Below are 16,580 nucleotides of genomic sequence, written 5' to 3'. Positions count from 1 at the left end.
CAGCACGGCGCATGCCTCCCTGTGGCCCCCGGCCCCGCCGCCACGCACCACCCGCCGCCGCCTTCACTCGTCGCAGCGCCAGCCGCCGCCTGGCCCTGCAATGGGATGGACGTGGAGTACGCAGAGCGTCGGGCATAGCGCGTTCAGTGCAGGGGTGGGGAGCACGGTACGGTATCAGCCGGCAGAGGAACACAGAACATACGCACTGCACACCTTCCTCCCGGGCCATTGGAGACCATCGGAGACCCGTCGTAACGCAACACCACCGCTAGCCACACTAGGAGCGAGGCATAGCTGCCACGCAAGCCCGACCTACCGAACGGCGGCGCTCACGACCAGCATCCTCGCAGCAGGTCGGCCACCGCCATGTGCCCATGTCCAGCTCCGTTTGCAGCGATTGAGTGGTGGAGTCCTTGACCCGTTCCGCCATGAAGTCGCGCAGACCGACGGCGATCGCGGCGAGCTTGGCACGTCCCCCATCCGTGCGCGCGGTTGTCATCCACCATTTTAAACGCCCTGCTGGGTGCACACATAGCCACTGGATGGCAGCAGCGGCAGCGGCGTGCGGCCGTCCTGCGTGGAGACAAATGCATGTGCAGTCAGTTGTGCCCAAGGGCTGTCTTGAATAGAATGTACAACGGCACGTCGCGGGCCCGAGGGAGGGGGTTGGATAGGCTGAGCTACATATACTGGAAGCAGGTGAACCTGCATGCATGCAGACGCATACTTGCAACAAACATATTGCACATGTGCAGGTCACAGCAGCCACTTACGGTAATAATGATCCCGTGCGCACAAGTTGCGTGCAGCAGGACATTGCGCAGGACGAGGTCCTGTGGTAAGGGCGGGGGATTCAGGGGGCAGCACGGGGGATTCCTCTCTGAGGAGTGCCTGCACCGACAGCAAAGCAATGGCACTTTGGAGCAGCAGGCACGCACATGCACGTGCGCTGGCATACGGATGCTTGAGGAGCTTCTGCTGGTTCTGGCGCCCCTGACAATGAACCTCGATGTCGGCATTCTGGAGCCGCCTCCTTAACAGTCAAAGCACACACGCGCGCACACGCACACGCACAAGCACAAGCGCACGCGCACGCGCACGCGCACGCACACGCACACGCACACGCACAAGCGCATGCGCACGCGCACGCAAGCAAGTACGCATACATACAACACACCCACACACGCACGAAACGCGCATGCAGGCACGCACGCACCAGGAGCATCCCGATGATGCCGTAGTGCAGGTCACGGAAATCCACGAAGGAGTACTTGAGTTGGGCTGCCACGATATGTCATCATTATTCAGCAGCCGCTCCATTGTTGCCGTTGCCTTATTCTTAGCAGCCGGCGGCCGCGAGTTCGGAGGCGGCACCACCATGACGGAAGACCGGCCCTCCAGGCGCCGCGCCACCACGGTGAAGACCACCCCTTGACCCTGAGGGGCGCAGCAACAGGGAGGGTACACGCGTGCTGGGCCGGCGCGCAGGTGTCTGTAAAGCGATGCATATGGGGGATGCATCTGGGGGATGTGCAGGCTGGGGGATGTGTAGGCTGCCTGCAGCACGCAGCCTCTGGATACAGCCCCACCCACTGCACCCACACAGCTTCCAGGTCGACGATCCACATCACCAAATGCCTCTCTTCAGCTTCCCTGCACCCCCACCCGCCCACCGCCCACCTGTGACCCACCGGCTCCGCATCCACCCCCTAACCCAACCCTCCCGCCCAACTCACGCCAGTGCTAGCTCCTTGCTGCAGTCTTGATGAATTCCTGGATTGTTGCCACCGGCGGCTGCCAGCATGCACAGATGAGATGGGCGCTTGAGAGTTTGCGGGGGTGGCACTTTTGGTGGCAGCTTCCCACAGTTGTGACTCCTGGCGCGTTGGCTTGCTCCTTCTACCGAAGGAGGAGGGGCAGAAGCCCTTGCGGTCGCATTGAGCTCGAGCAGGGGGGGGGGGCATCCCAATTACAAGAAAATGCACTTGATGATGCGCCCCCTTGCTCCAGCCCTTGAGCCCCGCTATTAGCCACGGTGCTCCCCAGTCCCAACTCCCCACGACGCCGCCTCCCCAACTCCCCAACATGCCGTCGCACTGCAGCGCAATCTGTTTGGCGGCGTCATGCAGGTGCCGGTACCATGCTGGCACCGGGCGTTGACCTTGGGCCGGCTGAGGTCAAGATGACCTCCGCCGACGCGTACCACATGATTGCGTTGATGAGCGTGCTGGCGGCCGCCGGAAAAGCCGCGGCCAAAATCCATGAGATCATCAAGACCGTCGGCAAGGAGCTAGGCACTGGCATCAGTGGCGGGTGGGTGGGTGGGTGGGTTAGGGGGGGTGCGAAGGCAGTGGGTCACAGGGTGGGTGAGGGTGCAGGGAAGCTGCAGAGAGGCATTTTGGTGATCTGAGTCGGCGAAGCTGCCTCTCTTTAGGTTCTTTGCAACCCCACGCACCCTGTGACCGCACCCCCCCTTGCCCCCCCCCTCCCCCGCACACACACACACCCCAATGCAAGTGCCTAGCTCATTGCCGACGGTCTTAATGACCTCATGGATTTTGGCCGCGGCTTTTCCGGTGGCCGCCAGCACGCTCATCAACGCTAGCATGTGGTACGCGTCGGCGGAGGTCATCTTGACCTCAGCCGGCCCAAGGTCAACGCCTGCCGGTCCTCGCAGCAGGAAAGGGGCGGGAAAAGTGCGAAGTCGAGTCAGCGCCCCGACGCAGCACCGCTCTTACACAAGTAGGGCCAGCCATCACAAGCAGCAGCACAACCACCGTGCAGCAGCAAACGCGCCAGGAGTCGCAACTGTCCCGGGAAGCTGCCGCCGAAACAAAGCGCCACCCCCCGCAAACGCTCAAGCGCCCGTCTCACCGGCTGGGCTGCTGCATCTCGAGCAGACGCACAGCAGAGCTCCAGCAGGATGCAGCAGCAAAGGCGGCAGCTGGAGCGGGCGCGGGTCGAAAGCAGGTCGAAACGCAACAGCGCTGTTGCAAGCTGGTGTGCGTGGGGCGGTTTGGCCGTTGTTCGAACCGTATGAAGTGGCGGCAATGCACCGGCAGGTGCTCAAACTATAGCAGCCCCGGTTAATGCCCTGCCTCGATAAAATGACGAGCCCCCCCACCACCAGATCGCCCCATATGAGGCAATCGTAACTCGTTACAGCACAGCCCCCGTAGAACACGCGCACGTAAATGAGGCACAAGCAGGGCGTGGACGACACCGCAGCGGCGGCGGAGTACATCCCGCCAGCTGCCGTGTCAGCGCCCTTCGTCGGTTCCTTCGGCGGGTCACCCTAAACCAGCCGCGCCCAATGCGCACCGAAGCGCGGGCATGTGCAGCTTGTGGCCGATAACCGCAGGCCAATAACAAGACTGCGCCATACCTCGCCCTTCCCGGCCATCAGTGACGAATGTGCCGCGCCCGAACGTGACATGCCCCGGCCCCTTACAAAGATGCAGCGACCCCTAGCCAGCCTCCCCCTACACTGCGTGGTTAGGGGACAGACTGCGCATTACAGCTCATGCGTCTGATGAGCACGACGACAGCACCATGCGTGCAAAGCATGTCCCACGGACGAGGAGCCCACTCGACGGCACCCCCCCCCCCCGAAGATTGTCCTTCAATGATGCCGCCACGTTTACCTCGGCGCCCATGGCTCCTGATAGCCTTGCTCTCAGTATGGCTGGACGTGCAGGGGAAAACGCTCCAGCCATCGGCAGCCATGCCCCCCCCCTAACCACCGCACAGCGCACTCTGCCTGACGTGGCCGCAATCGTGGCCGTAGCCATGAGGGCGGACCCCCTCCCTCTTGGAATGGCCAACCCCCTCGAGCGGTTCCTCCAGCCCCTCCCCGAGGCGGCCCCCGCCCAAGCAAACACTACGCAAGCCCCAGCCGAACCGCCCCCCCCCCCCTCCCCAGTAGGGGAAGCCCAGGAGGCCCAACCCGGCGCACAAGGCCCTGCTGCGGCACCGGAAGTCCCCGCCGATGGGGCAACGCAGCCCTCCCGACGGCCCCCAGCCACAGCCCGCAAGCGCCACAGCCCGCAAGCCGGCCAAAACACGCCGGCCACGACAAAACCAGATACACGCGCACGGCGCGTTACAAAACATGCAGCGCAACGCGCACGCATTGCAGAAACCAGCACGCGCACTACCCCTGAGGACCTACTCACCCGGGACCACGCAGCCATTGACCATGCTGCCCAGCGGCTCACCAATGGCGATGAGAGCCTGCCGGTGGGCACGCGGGGATACGAAACGGCACGCTCAATGGTCCAGGCGCTCGCCAAAGACATGACAATACATATGCGCATCTGCTACCCACACCCCCAAGACCCACCATCCCTTGCACATGCTGCCGACCCATGCCAACAGCGCCGTGGGCTACCACCCGCACAGCCGCACTCACATCCCGCCTCACGCACGGCTAATGCTGCCAACCCCGAACCCAACGCCATGAGCAAGTAAGCTCCTGAACAACACAGGAATAAGAATGCCCATTGAATTATCAACCCGGCCGCTGCTCACAATGAACCCATGGACGTCGATAGCCCAGCAGCGGCCCCGACCGCCCCGGCAGCGCCAGCTGCGGGAGGACACGGGGCATGTCCCAGCAGCTGGCGACTGGTCCGCGCCAGGATCACACACGACGGCCCGCCGACCCACCAGTCCACGGGCCGGGTAGGTGCAGGGTAGTGCCGCGCTGTATGCCTCGGCGACCGGGCCGTACTCCATGACCAGGTCCGCCGTCCGCCAGAGCCATCAGGTTGTCGCAGAAGGTGACCGATACGGTACCGATGGGTACATCGCGCATGCATACATCGCGTGCTCCGGATGTATGGGGTCCCGCGCCTGTGACGCGGGCTTCAGAGAAACATACCGTGGCCCAAGCCGTGGCCGCGAACGTGTTGAGCTCGTCGTCGCGCCCAGTCCGCCAGGTCGCCGGCTCGCCGCTTGCGTGTGTGTGTGTGTTAAACAGTGCTCGTATGTTCCATCTACGCTGTGCCTGGAGAAATTGTTTGGGGTTTAGGGCAACGCATCTACGGAGCGTAGACGTTTTGGGCGGACTTGGCGGTATTTTAGACAAGGAGCGTAGATGGTTTGGGGATTTTAGGGGCGTGCCCCTAGGAAATGTTTCCGGGCGTAGATGGCGTGGGAGGGGTCATCTACGCTGTGTAGACACGGGGGCCTAAAGCCATCCACATGATACGGGCACTGGCGCACAGATCGCGTCGTGTCGCGTCATGCATCCACGCGGATGGACAGACCCGGGGTTCGCTCTTGCGCAACCAGCCCAACATTGCGCACGTGCACACGGTGGTAGGTGATTGCAGGGGGATCGATCATACAAAGGGCCACAGGCCTGGCTGGCGGCAGTTCCACACGTACCCGTTCGCCACCCCTACCTCCCGGACACCCCATTCGCCCACTCGCCCTACTTTACCACCCACCCCGGCACCGCACGCATGGCTACCACCCCTGTGCTCCCCCCCCGCAACCCTTGCCATGTTGAGTGCATGCTCAGGATGTAACTGTGTACCCATCTAATTCCGGGTAGACTTGCAGCCCACGTGCATTAAGCGGCAGGCATGCACACACACGGTGCAGCAGCTGCAGCAGCATCCAACCGGCACGGCACCAGCCCTGGCGTCCATTTCCCCAATCACTTCCCCATCATTTCCCCAGAACAGATCGAGCGACCCTATGCCGACTTTGAACACGCGCACGCTGCCTGGCACCGGCTTGGTGGAACGCTACGCCACACAGCAAGGCAAACAAAGTCAGCACGCCTGCCCTGGACGGCTTACTTTCGTTTTGGTGCATGCTTGCACCAGAGAGGGCCACATATAATCCATATATAGACATACCGTACAGGGGCGCCAAACACCCAGGGGTGGCGGTAGTGAGACTGCGGCCTCCAATCTGGAACGCCCATCACCTACCCTAACCCTACTCAACCTTACCCCGGGCCTTGCCCTCCACTCTGTGCTTCCCGGCCGCCTCCGCTCTGAGCGCCTCCGCCCTAAGCGCCTCCGCAGCTGGCGCCGCCAGCAGCCCCGCCGCCGCCATCTGCGCCGCCGCCGCCCGCAGCTCCTGGACGGGCGCCCGCTCGCAGGTGTGCACTGCGCCCAGGTACAGGGGGAGCAGGAGCTTGACGACCTGTGCGGCGGGTTGGCGGGGAACATGGCGTGTGAGGCAAGGAATTCGCATGGTGCAGCACACATGGAGCTGAGGCTTGGGCCCAGCCCATCCCTCCTCGTCCAGAGACTGCACCATTGCAGTACGCGCTGCTTCGATACTGCCACTGCCACTGATCGCGCTCCTCAGACTCCCACGCCACAGCACTCCCACCCGCCCACCCCCAGACGCCCCCACCTGCCACGCCACCGCCGCCTCAACGCTGTGGTACGTCGCAACCGCCAGCGCCAGCGTCACCAGCGTAAACAGCAGTTGCAGCAGCCCTGCGGCCAGGGGGATTCCAGGCATGACGGTTGGGCGAGGGCAAGGTTATGACGCCGGTCAGAGAGAGGGTCAAACGAAATTGAAGGGAAGGGGCCAGGGTGCAGGCGCACGACGCAAGCGGGCCGCGCGCCTTTTGCGGGTATGTCGCGTGTGGCCCTCTTGAAACCGCACCCGAGAACATCAGCAGCAGGGGCCGTCCAATCCACCGGCTTTGTATTCGATCGGGAGTAAGGACTCAAGAGCTTGCAAACCCATGCACGCCCATACCCCTTCTTTCCCGTTCTTTGAGTTCTGGGCAATGGTTCATTTTGAGTTTGAATGAACTACCCCTTCCACACACGCGCCCCACGAGGTCTCTCCCCCCACCAAGCAAACATCCCTCTCACGCTCACTCACCGAACATGAGCAGCCGCCGCGCCACGCCGCCGCTCCGCACCAGCCTGTTCAGCGCAGAGCCCGAGCGCTGCGCCCGCCGCGCCAGAGAGCGGTAGCTGGTGTCGTACCCGCGCGCCAGGATGAGCCGACGGCTGCACACCTGTACGGCATGCACGTACGTGACGACGTGTATTGCACGCTGTACGGGCCATGAGGCATGTCGGGAGGGTTGAGCGCCACGCCCACGCCCCTCGTCTCTTGCCTCAAGTCCCATCCCTCACGCCCCGCGCCATCACATGCATCACACCAACGCCCCACGCACACATCCACGGCACGCCCCACGCCTCCGGTCTACATTGGCAATCACCGCTCCCCGCCCGCCGTCCCCTCCCAAGCCGCGACCCCGGCCCTCGCCGCCTGCCACCCACCCCGCCGGCCCACACGCCCGCCGCCTCCGCTTGCCGCCCCACCTGCACTACCACGAAGTACAGCAGCTGCCAGGCCAAGTAGAACAGCATCGGCGCCGCCGCCAGCCACAGCCACGCCGGCGCGGGGCAGGCGGTCGGCGGCAGCGGCATGGCGTAGCACGCCATTAACCCTGCTGCCGGTCCCGCCGCCCCGTCTGTTGCTGCTGCTGCTGCTGCTGCTGCAGCGCCGCACGGCACACGTCCCCGGGCCACATCCGCCGCTGCCACCAAGCGACGCAAGAGCCCAGCGCCGGCAGCAGTAGCACGCGACCCAGCCGCCTCCCAAGCTGTAGCACCGAACCCGGCTGGCGCCGCCTCCACCGTACTCCCACCGCCCCGGCCCCAAGCTGCTGCTGCTGCTGCTGCTGACGTGGCCACCGCCGCCGCCTGCCCCGGCACCGGTGGCGCCGCCGCCTCCGGCCGCCAGAGCGCCGCCGCCAGCTCCGCTGCCAGCTGCAGCGGCTGCCGGGTGTGTGCCAGGCGGCGGTGGCAGAACAACGCAAGGCCGGGCAGGCTGTGCATCAGCACCCTGCGGGTGGCAGTTGGGCGTTGGTACGGCGTTGGCACGGCGGTCGCAGTCAACTGTAATGTTGGTGATGAGGGGCAGACGGCTGCGATGTGGCGCAATGCCGGAGGCTAGCAGGCCACCCGGTAGCCACGCCAGCAACACGGTACTAGTGGAGAGCCCCCGATGCCTGCCCCAGCCTGTCCTGAGAACCCCACGTGAGTAGCCCCCTGACGCCCCCGAATCCCCGGCGACAGCTACACAACACACGAGCATTGCAGTGCCGTGCACGGCTGCTCACGTGATGATGTGGTCGGGCGAGCCCATCACCCAAGCGCACTGCCACGCCACCAGCGCCCCTGCCAGCGGGCCCTCGACACTGGCGTACGCCGCAGCCTCCCAGCCGGCATGTGCGGGCGCCCACACCAGAAACGCCGCGGCGGCGAGGTTTGCGAACTGCGGTTTATGATGAAGGGACCCAAACGAAAGTTGTGGACTTACAAGGAAAGTGGGGAAGAGGACCTTGACCCCATCAAGAGGCCCCCACAGGCTCAGCAAGACCGGTACCCGCCCTTGCGGCTCATCATGTCCGCCCCGTGAGCAACTCACATAGCAGTAGTCCACGAGGAAGAAAACCCACTTGCGCTTGGTGAAGCTGTGCACCCGGTATGGCAGGCACGTCACCACAAACCCGAGGAAAGCAAGGGGACAAAGCGCCGGGGCGAAAAATAGCAACGCAATTAGTCCACCGAGCACAAGACAGCCGCCGAAATAGCGTAGGGATGCTCCATGCGAGCCCTGCTTTCGGGCGATCACGTTGAGCGTGCCAACAACATCGACCGCCGAGCTGTCTTTGCGCGCGTCAGCTGACGTGCCAGCTTCGGCGTGTGCATGAATTTCATAACGATTAGCAGAATCCTGTTTACTCCTATCAGACATAGGCGATTCAACTTGCTTGAGAGGGTCACTGTGTTACCGCGCGTTAATCAGTGGACAATGCAACAACAACATAAATAAATTATCAGTAACAGACTAACAACGTGATTACTTCGGAACCTGTGAACCACGGCTTGCACATCCAGGATTCGTGGCATCCCGTGATGAGCCCCTGGCCCAGGAGGAGCCAGGAAGCCAGAAGTACTCAAAGAGACCTCCTTACATGCTAGGGGGAGCGCATGTTATGGCCCCTGCAGATGCTGTCACCGCTGCGCCTCGCGCCGGGCCCCATCAAACTCCAAGGCCTGCTGCCACAGCGCCGCATCCAGGGCCGACCAACACAAGCACGGCAGCCAGGAACAGCCCAGCCACATTCACCAACATAAGTACTTCCTTAGTCTCTCACACCGTCTCCCAGTGATTCATGGAACCCCAGGCCTCAGCGCCTTAACGCTTTCGGCCAACGTGGCGCCTCCTCCGCCTGCACCATTCCCCGGCCCTTGATGACCTACACACGTTCCACCGTATCATACAAAGAGCCATCGAACCGCGCACCCACAACCTCCATCACAGCGCCTGCATATCTCTGTGCCTGACCACGGCTGAACGAAAGGTCCTCGTTTGTAGCCGTGTGGCGTGTGGCCCCCCTAGCGCTGCGCAGTAAGCGGTTCATTTGGCTCTATTGTGGAGATGAGCCAAAGCCGCCGCTTGCAGTGTTATGGTACAAAAACCCACGCAAACTGCTTAGTTAAACCCACAGCTATGTTGCACGTCTTGCACTTCTTGCACCCACGTAAGCCCTCCAGCGCTACGACACAAAATACCAACACGTAGCGAAAAGCGTAAGCAGTCACCAGTCGGGCAATGGAGGCCCGTCCTTGGCTTCATAATGCCACTTTCCCTTTCACCGCAATGCTCACCTGCAGCTGATACGACACACACGCAATGGTGCGGACACACATACGAACACACAACAACACCAATAGCAACTGACGGCATGCCACGGAGCTCAACAACACAACCGTGCACCGCCGCCGGGGCCTACCTTCCTCGTCCCCATGCGCCCATCTCGCCGCCCGTACAGCAGCCGCCTGCCGTGCGGCTTCCCCTAGAGCAACCGCCCCTTGAACTCACTTGACCCGTTGCCATCAGCCCCATCACTTGCGGGGCATATAGGAGAATAGTAACACGCACACACAGTTTCCCTTGCCAATACGCTCATGGACACACCAACTGCTCCATCACCGCCATCAGCGCACCTGCTGCCAGCGCCGTACACGTACACAGAGACGTGCGGCTCCTAAGATGCACACCGTCACAGTGTTCCGACAGTTCGCCCCAGGCGCACACATGCAATCTCGGGAATACACAGACGAACGTCACCGACGCATGTCACCCACGCCACATAGCGTGAAACTCATTTGCAGCTGGCCCCGTTTGTTTTGCCGATCAACATACGCTGATGTTGATTGCGCACGGCGATGCACATGCCGGTGTCAAGTGCGGTTGCTGGGATGCGAGTATGGATACGTGTCAACTGTCATGGTCACACGAACTGTAAGACAAAACTGTTTGGTAGCCGTGCGGTAAACTGGCAAACTGGTAATGAAGCCATTTCCACACCTCGAGCAATTGCATGCCTAGATCGCCTGCATGCGACACCGCAAAGCTGCAAGCTAGCGAGCAGCACGTTAAACGCCACATCTGTCACACGTCAGCGGCATGAACAAACGCAACTGCAGCTGCTCCTAGCCCCACCGCCTTGCGGCCTCACCGCCGCGGCTTGGCGCCACCCAGCGACGTTCCCCACAGGCCCGCGGGGGTCATCATGGGCGGCGGGCGCGCAGCGCCACCACCACCCGCCGTGGGGCCCATCGGCGCAGGCCCGGCGGCCGCCGCCGCCGCGGCGGCGGTGCGGCCACCAGGCATGGCCGCAGCGGCGGCGGAGCCGCCCCGGCCGCCGCCGCCGGCACTCCCGCTGCCGCCGACGGGCCCCCCGGTGGCGCCGGTTGGGCTGCTGGCGTGCAGCGGCGCGGGCGAGCGGACCATGTTGTAGACCTGCCCGCCCACGCCAGCCACGCTCATGCCGCTGCCCATGCCACCCACGCCGTTCACGCCGCCGCCTCCGGTCCCTGACCCAGCGCCCGCGATGCCGCTGCCGCTGGCAGAGCCCATGCCGCCGGCGCCGGCACCGCCCTGCCCCGGCTGCTGCGGCGAGGTCATGACCTGGACTCGGTGGTTGCGGTTCTTGCTGACCAGGCCCTTGTACTGCGTGCTCTGGCTCCAGCGGTCGATCTCGCGGGCGCGCATCACCGGTAGCGGGTGGCTGCAACGGGAGGAGGGGCAGGCAGGGGAGTCAGGGGTTAACGGTGAACCACTGCCGGAAGGAAAGGAGAAGCTGCAGCCGCAGGCAGTCAGGGGGAGGGCAAGGCTAGGGTCGGCAAGAAAGCCCGTACAGGGAGTCCGGGAGCACGGTGGGCGCCGCCAGCTGCCCAGACAGGCCTGTTTGCCGGCACCACGCCAATATTACTCGCGTGCAAGCCTCCGACCCCACTATGCAAGCCCCCATTCCAACGCCCCACTTTGCCTCGTCCCCTTCAAGCTTGGTTTGGTTTAGTTAGGACTGGTATTTGCACACACATACACACACACACACACACACACACACATACACACACACACACACACACACATACACACACACACACACACACACACACACACACACACACACACACACACACACACACACACACGCCCGCACCTGAGCGCCGCGGTCTGGGCGTTGCGCAGGTACCAGCCCAGCAGGCTGTTGGTGGCCTCCTCATAGGAGCGGCTCTGCTGCAGGAAGCTGCGGAAGGCAGCGAGGAGGGGAACGCGAAGAAGGACAACGTTCAAAAAGCAGGCAAGGAAGGAGGGCGGCCCGCGAGACAGCCGTGGTGTGTTTGCGCCACCCTGTTCGTGCCCCTGTCCACGCCAAGTCGCCATCACGCACCTTCGCCCACCGCAAAGATCATCACGCCCGGAACCACCTTGGCCCACCTTAAGACTTCCTCTCACTTCCTCACGTCAAGAGCCCACAACAACAACCACCCAAACCACAAACCCACTCACGCGTCCACGTTGAGCTCGGAGGCGAAGGAGGGCGAGCCGCCCGCCAGCTTCATGAGTGCGGAGATGACCACCTTGGGGTCCTGAGGGGGAGGAGGGGTTCAGAGGGGGAGAGGGAGTTGAGAGGGAGGGGGAGAGGTGATGCGGTGTGCCCAAGCTTACGATCGGTGTCACAGGGGGAAGCGTCGTCCAACCCGGGCATGCAGTGCAAGAAGCGCGTGGAGACGAGGTCTCGTGGTGTTGCGCGCCGCACCGCACCGCACCGCACCGCACTGTACCGCACCGCACTGTATTGAACCGGGCGCGGACCCCTGCCCTTGCAAACACGCGCCCCTCCCCAAAAAGGCGCCCACCTGCGCCACCAGCAGCGCCGCACGGTCGCAGGTGAGCTCCGCCGCCCGCAGCCAGCGCAGCAGCGCCTCCTGCGGGTGTGATTGGTGGTGGTGGTGGCGTTGCTGGCGCGATGATGTGTGTGCTGAATTGCATGACGGTGCTGTAATGTGGTGGTATGGCGGTTCGTAGCAAGCAGCAGCGTCTTGCATTTGGCGGCATCGCTAGTACCACGGCAGCCCCACACTGCCTGTTACGGTATCCCCAGGCATGCGCGCGCACAGCCCTGCGTGTTTTCCTTCCCTTTAGTGTCACACTAAACACACACAGCTCCCGCGAGCCCACCTGCACCATGCCCGTCACCACGGGCAGCACCGACACGGTGCCGCTGGCCAGCACGTTGGCCACCGTCAGCCACAGCCCGTGGTCGCATTTGAGGTGCCCAAGCTCGTGGGCCAGAACAGCCTGCGCGGCGGGGTTGCGGTTGTGTGATGGCAGGTTGGAGGTTGGTCAAATTGCAAGCCAAAGCAGCGAGTGATGTAAGTGTAGGGATGCGTCGGCCACAAACAGCACGCACATCCACACCTTCGTCTCGCCCGCGCGGTACGGCATGCAACACCGATCTTGCCGGCTTTGCTTGCGCATTTGCATGTGTCCACCCTTCTCCCTGTGCTCTCTAATGCACGTAACACTGACACACGCTCACGTCCACACAGTCATGACTACACGCGCACCTGCAGCTCGTAGGGCGTGAGCAGCTCCAGCAGAGCGGTGTGGATGACGATGAAGGGCTTGTGCCCGGCGATGGCCAGTGTGTAGGCGTTGGGCACGGGGTGCTGCGGTGGGGGAGTGGGGCGGAGCGTGTGGGGCGTGTGGGGTGTGCGGAGCGAGTGTGAGGAGAGCGGGCGGGCTTGTCAGCACATAGCACCAACGGTTCAAGCAACGCGAGCCCCTCCACCTGCTCCAGTCCTTCAGCCAAACCGCCAAACGACACCAGCACAGCCCCCAGACCCCAGACCCCAAGGCCCCCAGACCCCAGTTCGCCACGCGGCTGCCCCGGGCTGCCCACGGCCGCACCTGGCGCACGTACAGCTCCGGCGGCTCCATCTGCAGAATACGGGCCTGCGGGCGGGGACAGGGGGCGGCAGCATGAGGCGCGTGAGGTCACAGCAAGAAACGGGATTGAAGGCGAGGGCGGGTCAAGGCAGCGTGCGATGGCGGGGCATGGCGACAGAGACCGTGTGGCCTGCGGACACCACGACGGCGCAACGCTAGTCGGTTAGCTCCCATCAGCGCCCAGCCCCAGCCCCGAATGGGCTGCACCGGGGCGGTTGCCTTATCTCACACTAACCACCACATCCACCCGCTCACCCACCCCATCAACCACCATCAAACCATCCAACCCACTCCGCCCTAGCAATCACCCACCGCGTCCACCAGCAGCTTGTGTATGGAGGGCAGCTGCTCCGGCCCGATCTTGATGCTGGTGCTGATGTTCTCAAGCAGCAGCACTTGCTCGGCCACCGGGCCTGGCAGGGGCACAGGCAGGGGCGGGCAAGACAGTCGTTAGGGACGCAGGGGCGGGCAGGACGGGCGTGTGACGGGGGCAGACGAATGAGTAGGATGGTAACAGCGCGCGCAAGGTACGGGTGAAGGCACGGGGTGCAGGTGCAGGTGCAGGTGAATGGCGGTAAGCATCCGAACTCCCGAACTGGTGGCCCGGTCATCCCCACCAGCCCCACCAGTCCCACGAGCCCCACCATCCCAACCCTCCAAACGCCCTCCGCCGCCACGCGCCCCATCAGGCCGCCTTTCAGTTCTTAGCCCCACTCGGCTCCTCTCGCTCGCCATCCGCCTCCGCCACCCCCAACAACACCCTTCAGTCCACTCCGTTGGCCCCAACATCCGCCCCCGCCGCCTCCGCCTCACCCATGAAGTTCTTGGCCACCATCTCCAGCCCCGGCACCGCCCGCAGCATGCTGGTGTTTTGCTGGTCCAGCGGATGCCTGCGTGCGGCACAGCGGGACGGAGGAAGGGCAGGGAGGGAGGGTTCGGGGCACGGTGGAGGGAGGGAGGGTTCAAGGCACGGGCGGCATGGAGGAAAGCGTGAAAGGATGGCTGGCTGGAGGCGACGCGGCGTCAGGATGTGGGAGGCAATACCAAACCACAACACGATTGACCTGCAGCAGCCCCCAGGTGCCGCAAGGAGCGCGCGGCTGCCGGTTTAGCGGCCCGAACTCGTGTTCATTCCTGCTCTTGCAAGGCCAGTCTGCGGTAGCACCACTGCCGCGCTGCGCACTGCTCCCCTACCCCCAACACGGCCGGTGCGCAGCCGGGTCGCCGCGCACGGCAAGCCCAGCGGCATGTCAGCACTCAGCAGCCGCTACAGTGGCTGCACCTGATCAACCAGTGGCCTGGTCGAGCTGCTGGGGAGGTCGGCCTGGCCGCATCTAAACGCGCCAGGCGCCTAGATAGCTTGGTGGGCTGGACAGAGCGAAGGCGTCGTGTGGCCACGCTCTGCAGCCTTATGCGCTCGCCCACCCCGGCTCCAGCCCCAGCCCCAGCCCCAGCCCCAGCCCCGGCCCCGGCCCCGGCCCCGGCCCCGGCCCCAGCACAAGTGCCACGCGCCAGTGCAACATAAGCGGGGCAGCTGCCGTGTCAGCCGGGAACGCGTTGAGGTCGGGGAAGCTTTAGAGCGCCACACCGTATGCCCGTGGCTGGCAGCCCAGCCCCCACCCCTAGCACGCAGGCCCAACGGGTGAACCACCCGCAAACACGAGCATTCCCATCAAATTTCGCGTAACGCTGACCGAACAAAGTAGAGCCCCGCCATTGCCGCTGAGCTGTCTCTTCGCACACACCTGAAATCGTCGCCCTGCAGTCCCTCGAACATCGCAATCTTCTCTTTTATAACAGGAGTGATGTTTGGCCATGCCGAAGTCGGCTTCTCGGGCCCTGGCCGAGCAGCTGAGGCCTGCAGCGCGCCAGGTCGCGTTGAGGCGTTTAGTCGTGCCCGTCACGACGCCTTTCTAATTGTTGCACATATACACATAGCTACTTGCCTGCCCAGATAGGGCAGCGACTGTGCTCCAAACTCTCCGCCGGGTTGCCGCTCCTCCAACTCGCCCAGCAGCCCTAGCCACCAGCTGCCGGCAACGGCATTCGTATATCCTAAGTCCAAGCTTCATAATGAAAGCCTTATACGACTACGCGCTTGACGAGTGGTGGGTCAAGGAAATGGAGACGCGCACCAGCCCAGCTTTTTGTTAATAGTGTCGTCTACAAGGAAACGAACATATGGTAGTCATAGCAGGTGCGACTTGTTCACAAGAGTGCGGGTATGATGGACGTGGGTCCTGCCATGTCCGGAACCAGCCGGTCGCTTGCGAGCTGAACGGTCGCAACACACGACATTCAATTCGAGCTTTCAAGTAGCGCATGGAGCGGCATGGCCGCAGCCCATCACATACAAGCATCCGCGCAAGCATCCGCTGCGTGGCGCAGATGTGCGTGCGTGCCACTAGCGGACCGCCAAGCGATGCGTGGGGCGTGCCCCACGGGCGTGCCCCGTAAGCATCATGTTATGGCCAATGTCATGACATGAGGGAGGATGAACGGCAGGAGAGGATACCGTACAGGACACGACCGTTTAATGTTGCAACTGCAGCGCAGTTCGGCAGCTCGCACCATACATAAAGGTGTTGTGGTTGCTTAAGTATCAGCACGCACTCAGTACAGGCCAGCATGGTCCACATTCTCAGCTCAGTAGTGTGGCTGTGTATGCGTGCCGGAGCTGGCCGGAGTACTGGCATACGGCATACGGTACACCTACACAGACCTACACGCTGCCCATGAACGTGTGGGGGTTTTGAGTTCGGGGACTCTGAAGTTACTGAGTTTACGGAGGCGGGGTGGGACTGGGCGGGCATGATCCAGACCCTCTTGCGGCATTTTACCACGCAAATAGGTGGCTACGACAGGCAGCTCAGATGCGCTGGTAGGGGCGCCGCTGCATCTGCCATTCCCCTGCGCAGGCATCTGGACTGCCGCGGCGACCCGCTCCAGCCAGCTTCAAACCCCCGCGCAAGCAGCCCAAGTTGGCTCGGCTGGGTACCCGGCTCACCCTTACAACCAGCAGAGGCCACCGGCAACTTTTCAGTCCATGGACCCCAATTGACGGCGACTGTGGCGACTCGTTGCGAGGTAAAGAGCCCGAGGCGCAGAATTAAATTGACGTGCTTGAAAAAACGCAACACTGGACGTGGAGGAGGAGAGCGCAGCGCCGCCCAAGAAGCGGCGCAAGCGCGCAGGCTGAGGAGCCGGCTGGTGTCTTGGTAGCGGTCAGTGGTGGGGCTGGCAGGGCATGCGTAGCGGCATGACAAGTAGTGCGG

The 16,580-nt window shown here is 63.4% G+C and overlaps 4 protein-coding genes across 4 annotated transcripts; all 4 read right to left on the bottom strand.

Annotated features, from left to right (window-relative positions):
* Positions 1-1,957: 1,957 nt before the first annotated feature.
* On the bottom strand, positions 1,958-5,040 carry CHLRE_14g620233v5 (uncharacterized protein). Its single transcript, XM_043070171.1, has 3 exons — positions 4,669-5,040; positions 4,176-4,233; positions 1,958-2,297 (listed from the first exon to the last, which is right to left on the bottom strand). The coding sequence occupies exons 1-3, from the start codon at positions 4,735-4,737 to the stop codon at positions 2,122-2,124; spliced, it is 303 nt and encodes a 100-aa protein (XP_042916843.1). The 5' UTR covers positions 4,738-5,040; the 3' UTR covers positions 1,958-2,121.
* Positions 3,029-5,040, bottom strand: CHLRE_14g620217v5 (uncharacterized protein). The gene is made up of 3 exons (XM_043070170.1): positions 4,669-5,040; positions 4,176-4,233; positions 3,029-3,760 (listed from the first exon to the last, which is right to left on the bottom strand). The coding sequence occupies exons 1-2, from the start codon at positions 4,814-4,816 to the stop codon at positions 4,214-4,216; spliced, it is 168 nt and encodes a 55-aa protein (XP_042916844.1). The 5' UTR covers positions 4,817-5,040; the 3' UTR covers positions 3,029-3,760; positions 4,176-4,213.
* Positions 5,041-5,338: 298 nt separating this feature from the next.
* Positions 5,339-8,830, bottom strand: CHLRE_14g620200v5 (uncharacterized protein). Its single transcript, XM_043070169.1, has 6 exons — positions 8,422-8,830; positions 8,114-8,268; positions 7,311-7,836; positions 6,862-7,000; positions 6,379-6,464; positions 5,339-6,162 (listed from the first exon to the last, which is right to left on the bottom strand). Exons 1-6 carry the CDS (start codon positions 8,749-8,751, stop codon positions 5,953-5,955), a joined length of 1,446 nt encoding a protein of 481 aa, XP_042916842.1. The 5' UTR covers positions 8,752-8,830; the 3' UTR covers positions 5,339-5,952.
* A 125-nt stretch (positions 8,831-8,955) lies between these two features.
* Positions 8,956-15,475, bottom strand: CHLRE_14g620150v5 (uncharacterized protein). The gene is made up of 11 exons (XM_001689795.2): positions 15,252-15,475; positions 15,051-15,163; positions 14,119-14,195; positions 13,618-13,718; positions 13,267-13,311; positions 12,924-13,025; positions 12,535-12,654; positions 12,213-12,281; positions 11,863-11,942; positions 11,513-11,599; positions 8,956-11,074 (listed from the first exon to the last, which is right to left on the bottom strand). Exons 1-11 carry the CDS (start codon positions 15,375-15,377, stop codon positions 10,519-10,521), a joined length of 1,476 nt encoding a protein of 491 aa, XP_001689847.2. The 5' UTR covers positions 15,378-15,475; the 3' UTR covers positions 8,956-10,518.
* Positions 15,476-16,580: the final 1,105 nt, after the last annotated feature.

Source organism: Chlamydomonas reinhardtii, chromosome 14 (genome assembly GCF_000002595.2).
Source record: "Chlamydomonas reinhardtii strain CC-503 cw92 mt+ chromosome 14, whole genome shotgun sequence".
In the NCBI taxonomy this organism is placed as follows: Eukaryota; Viridiplantae; Chlorophyta; class Chlorophyceae; order Chlamydomonadales; family Chlamydomonadaceae; genus Chlamydomonas; species Chlamydomonas reinhardtii.
The sequence above is the reverse complement of the archived record's forward strand: the minus strand, read 5'-3'. Positions and strand labels throughout refer to the sequence as shown.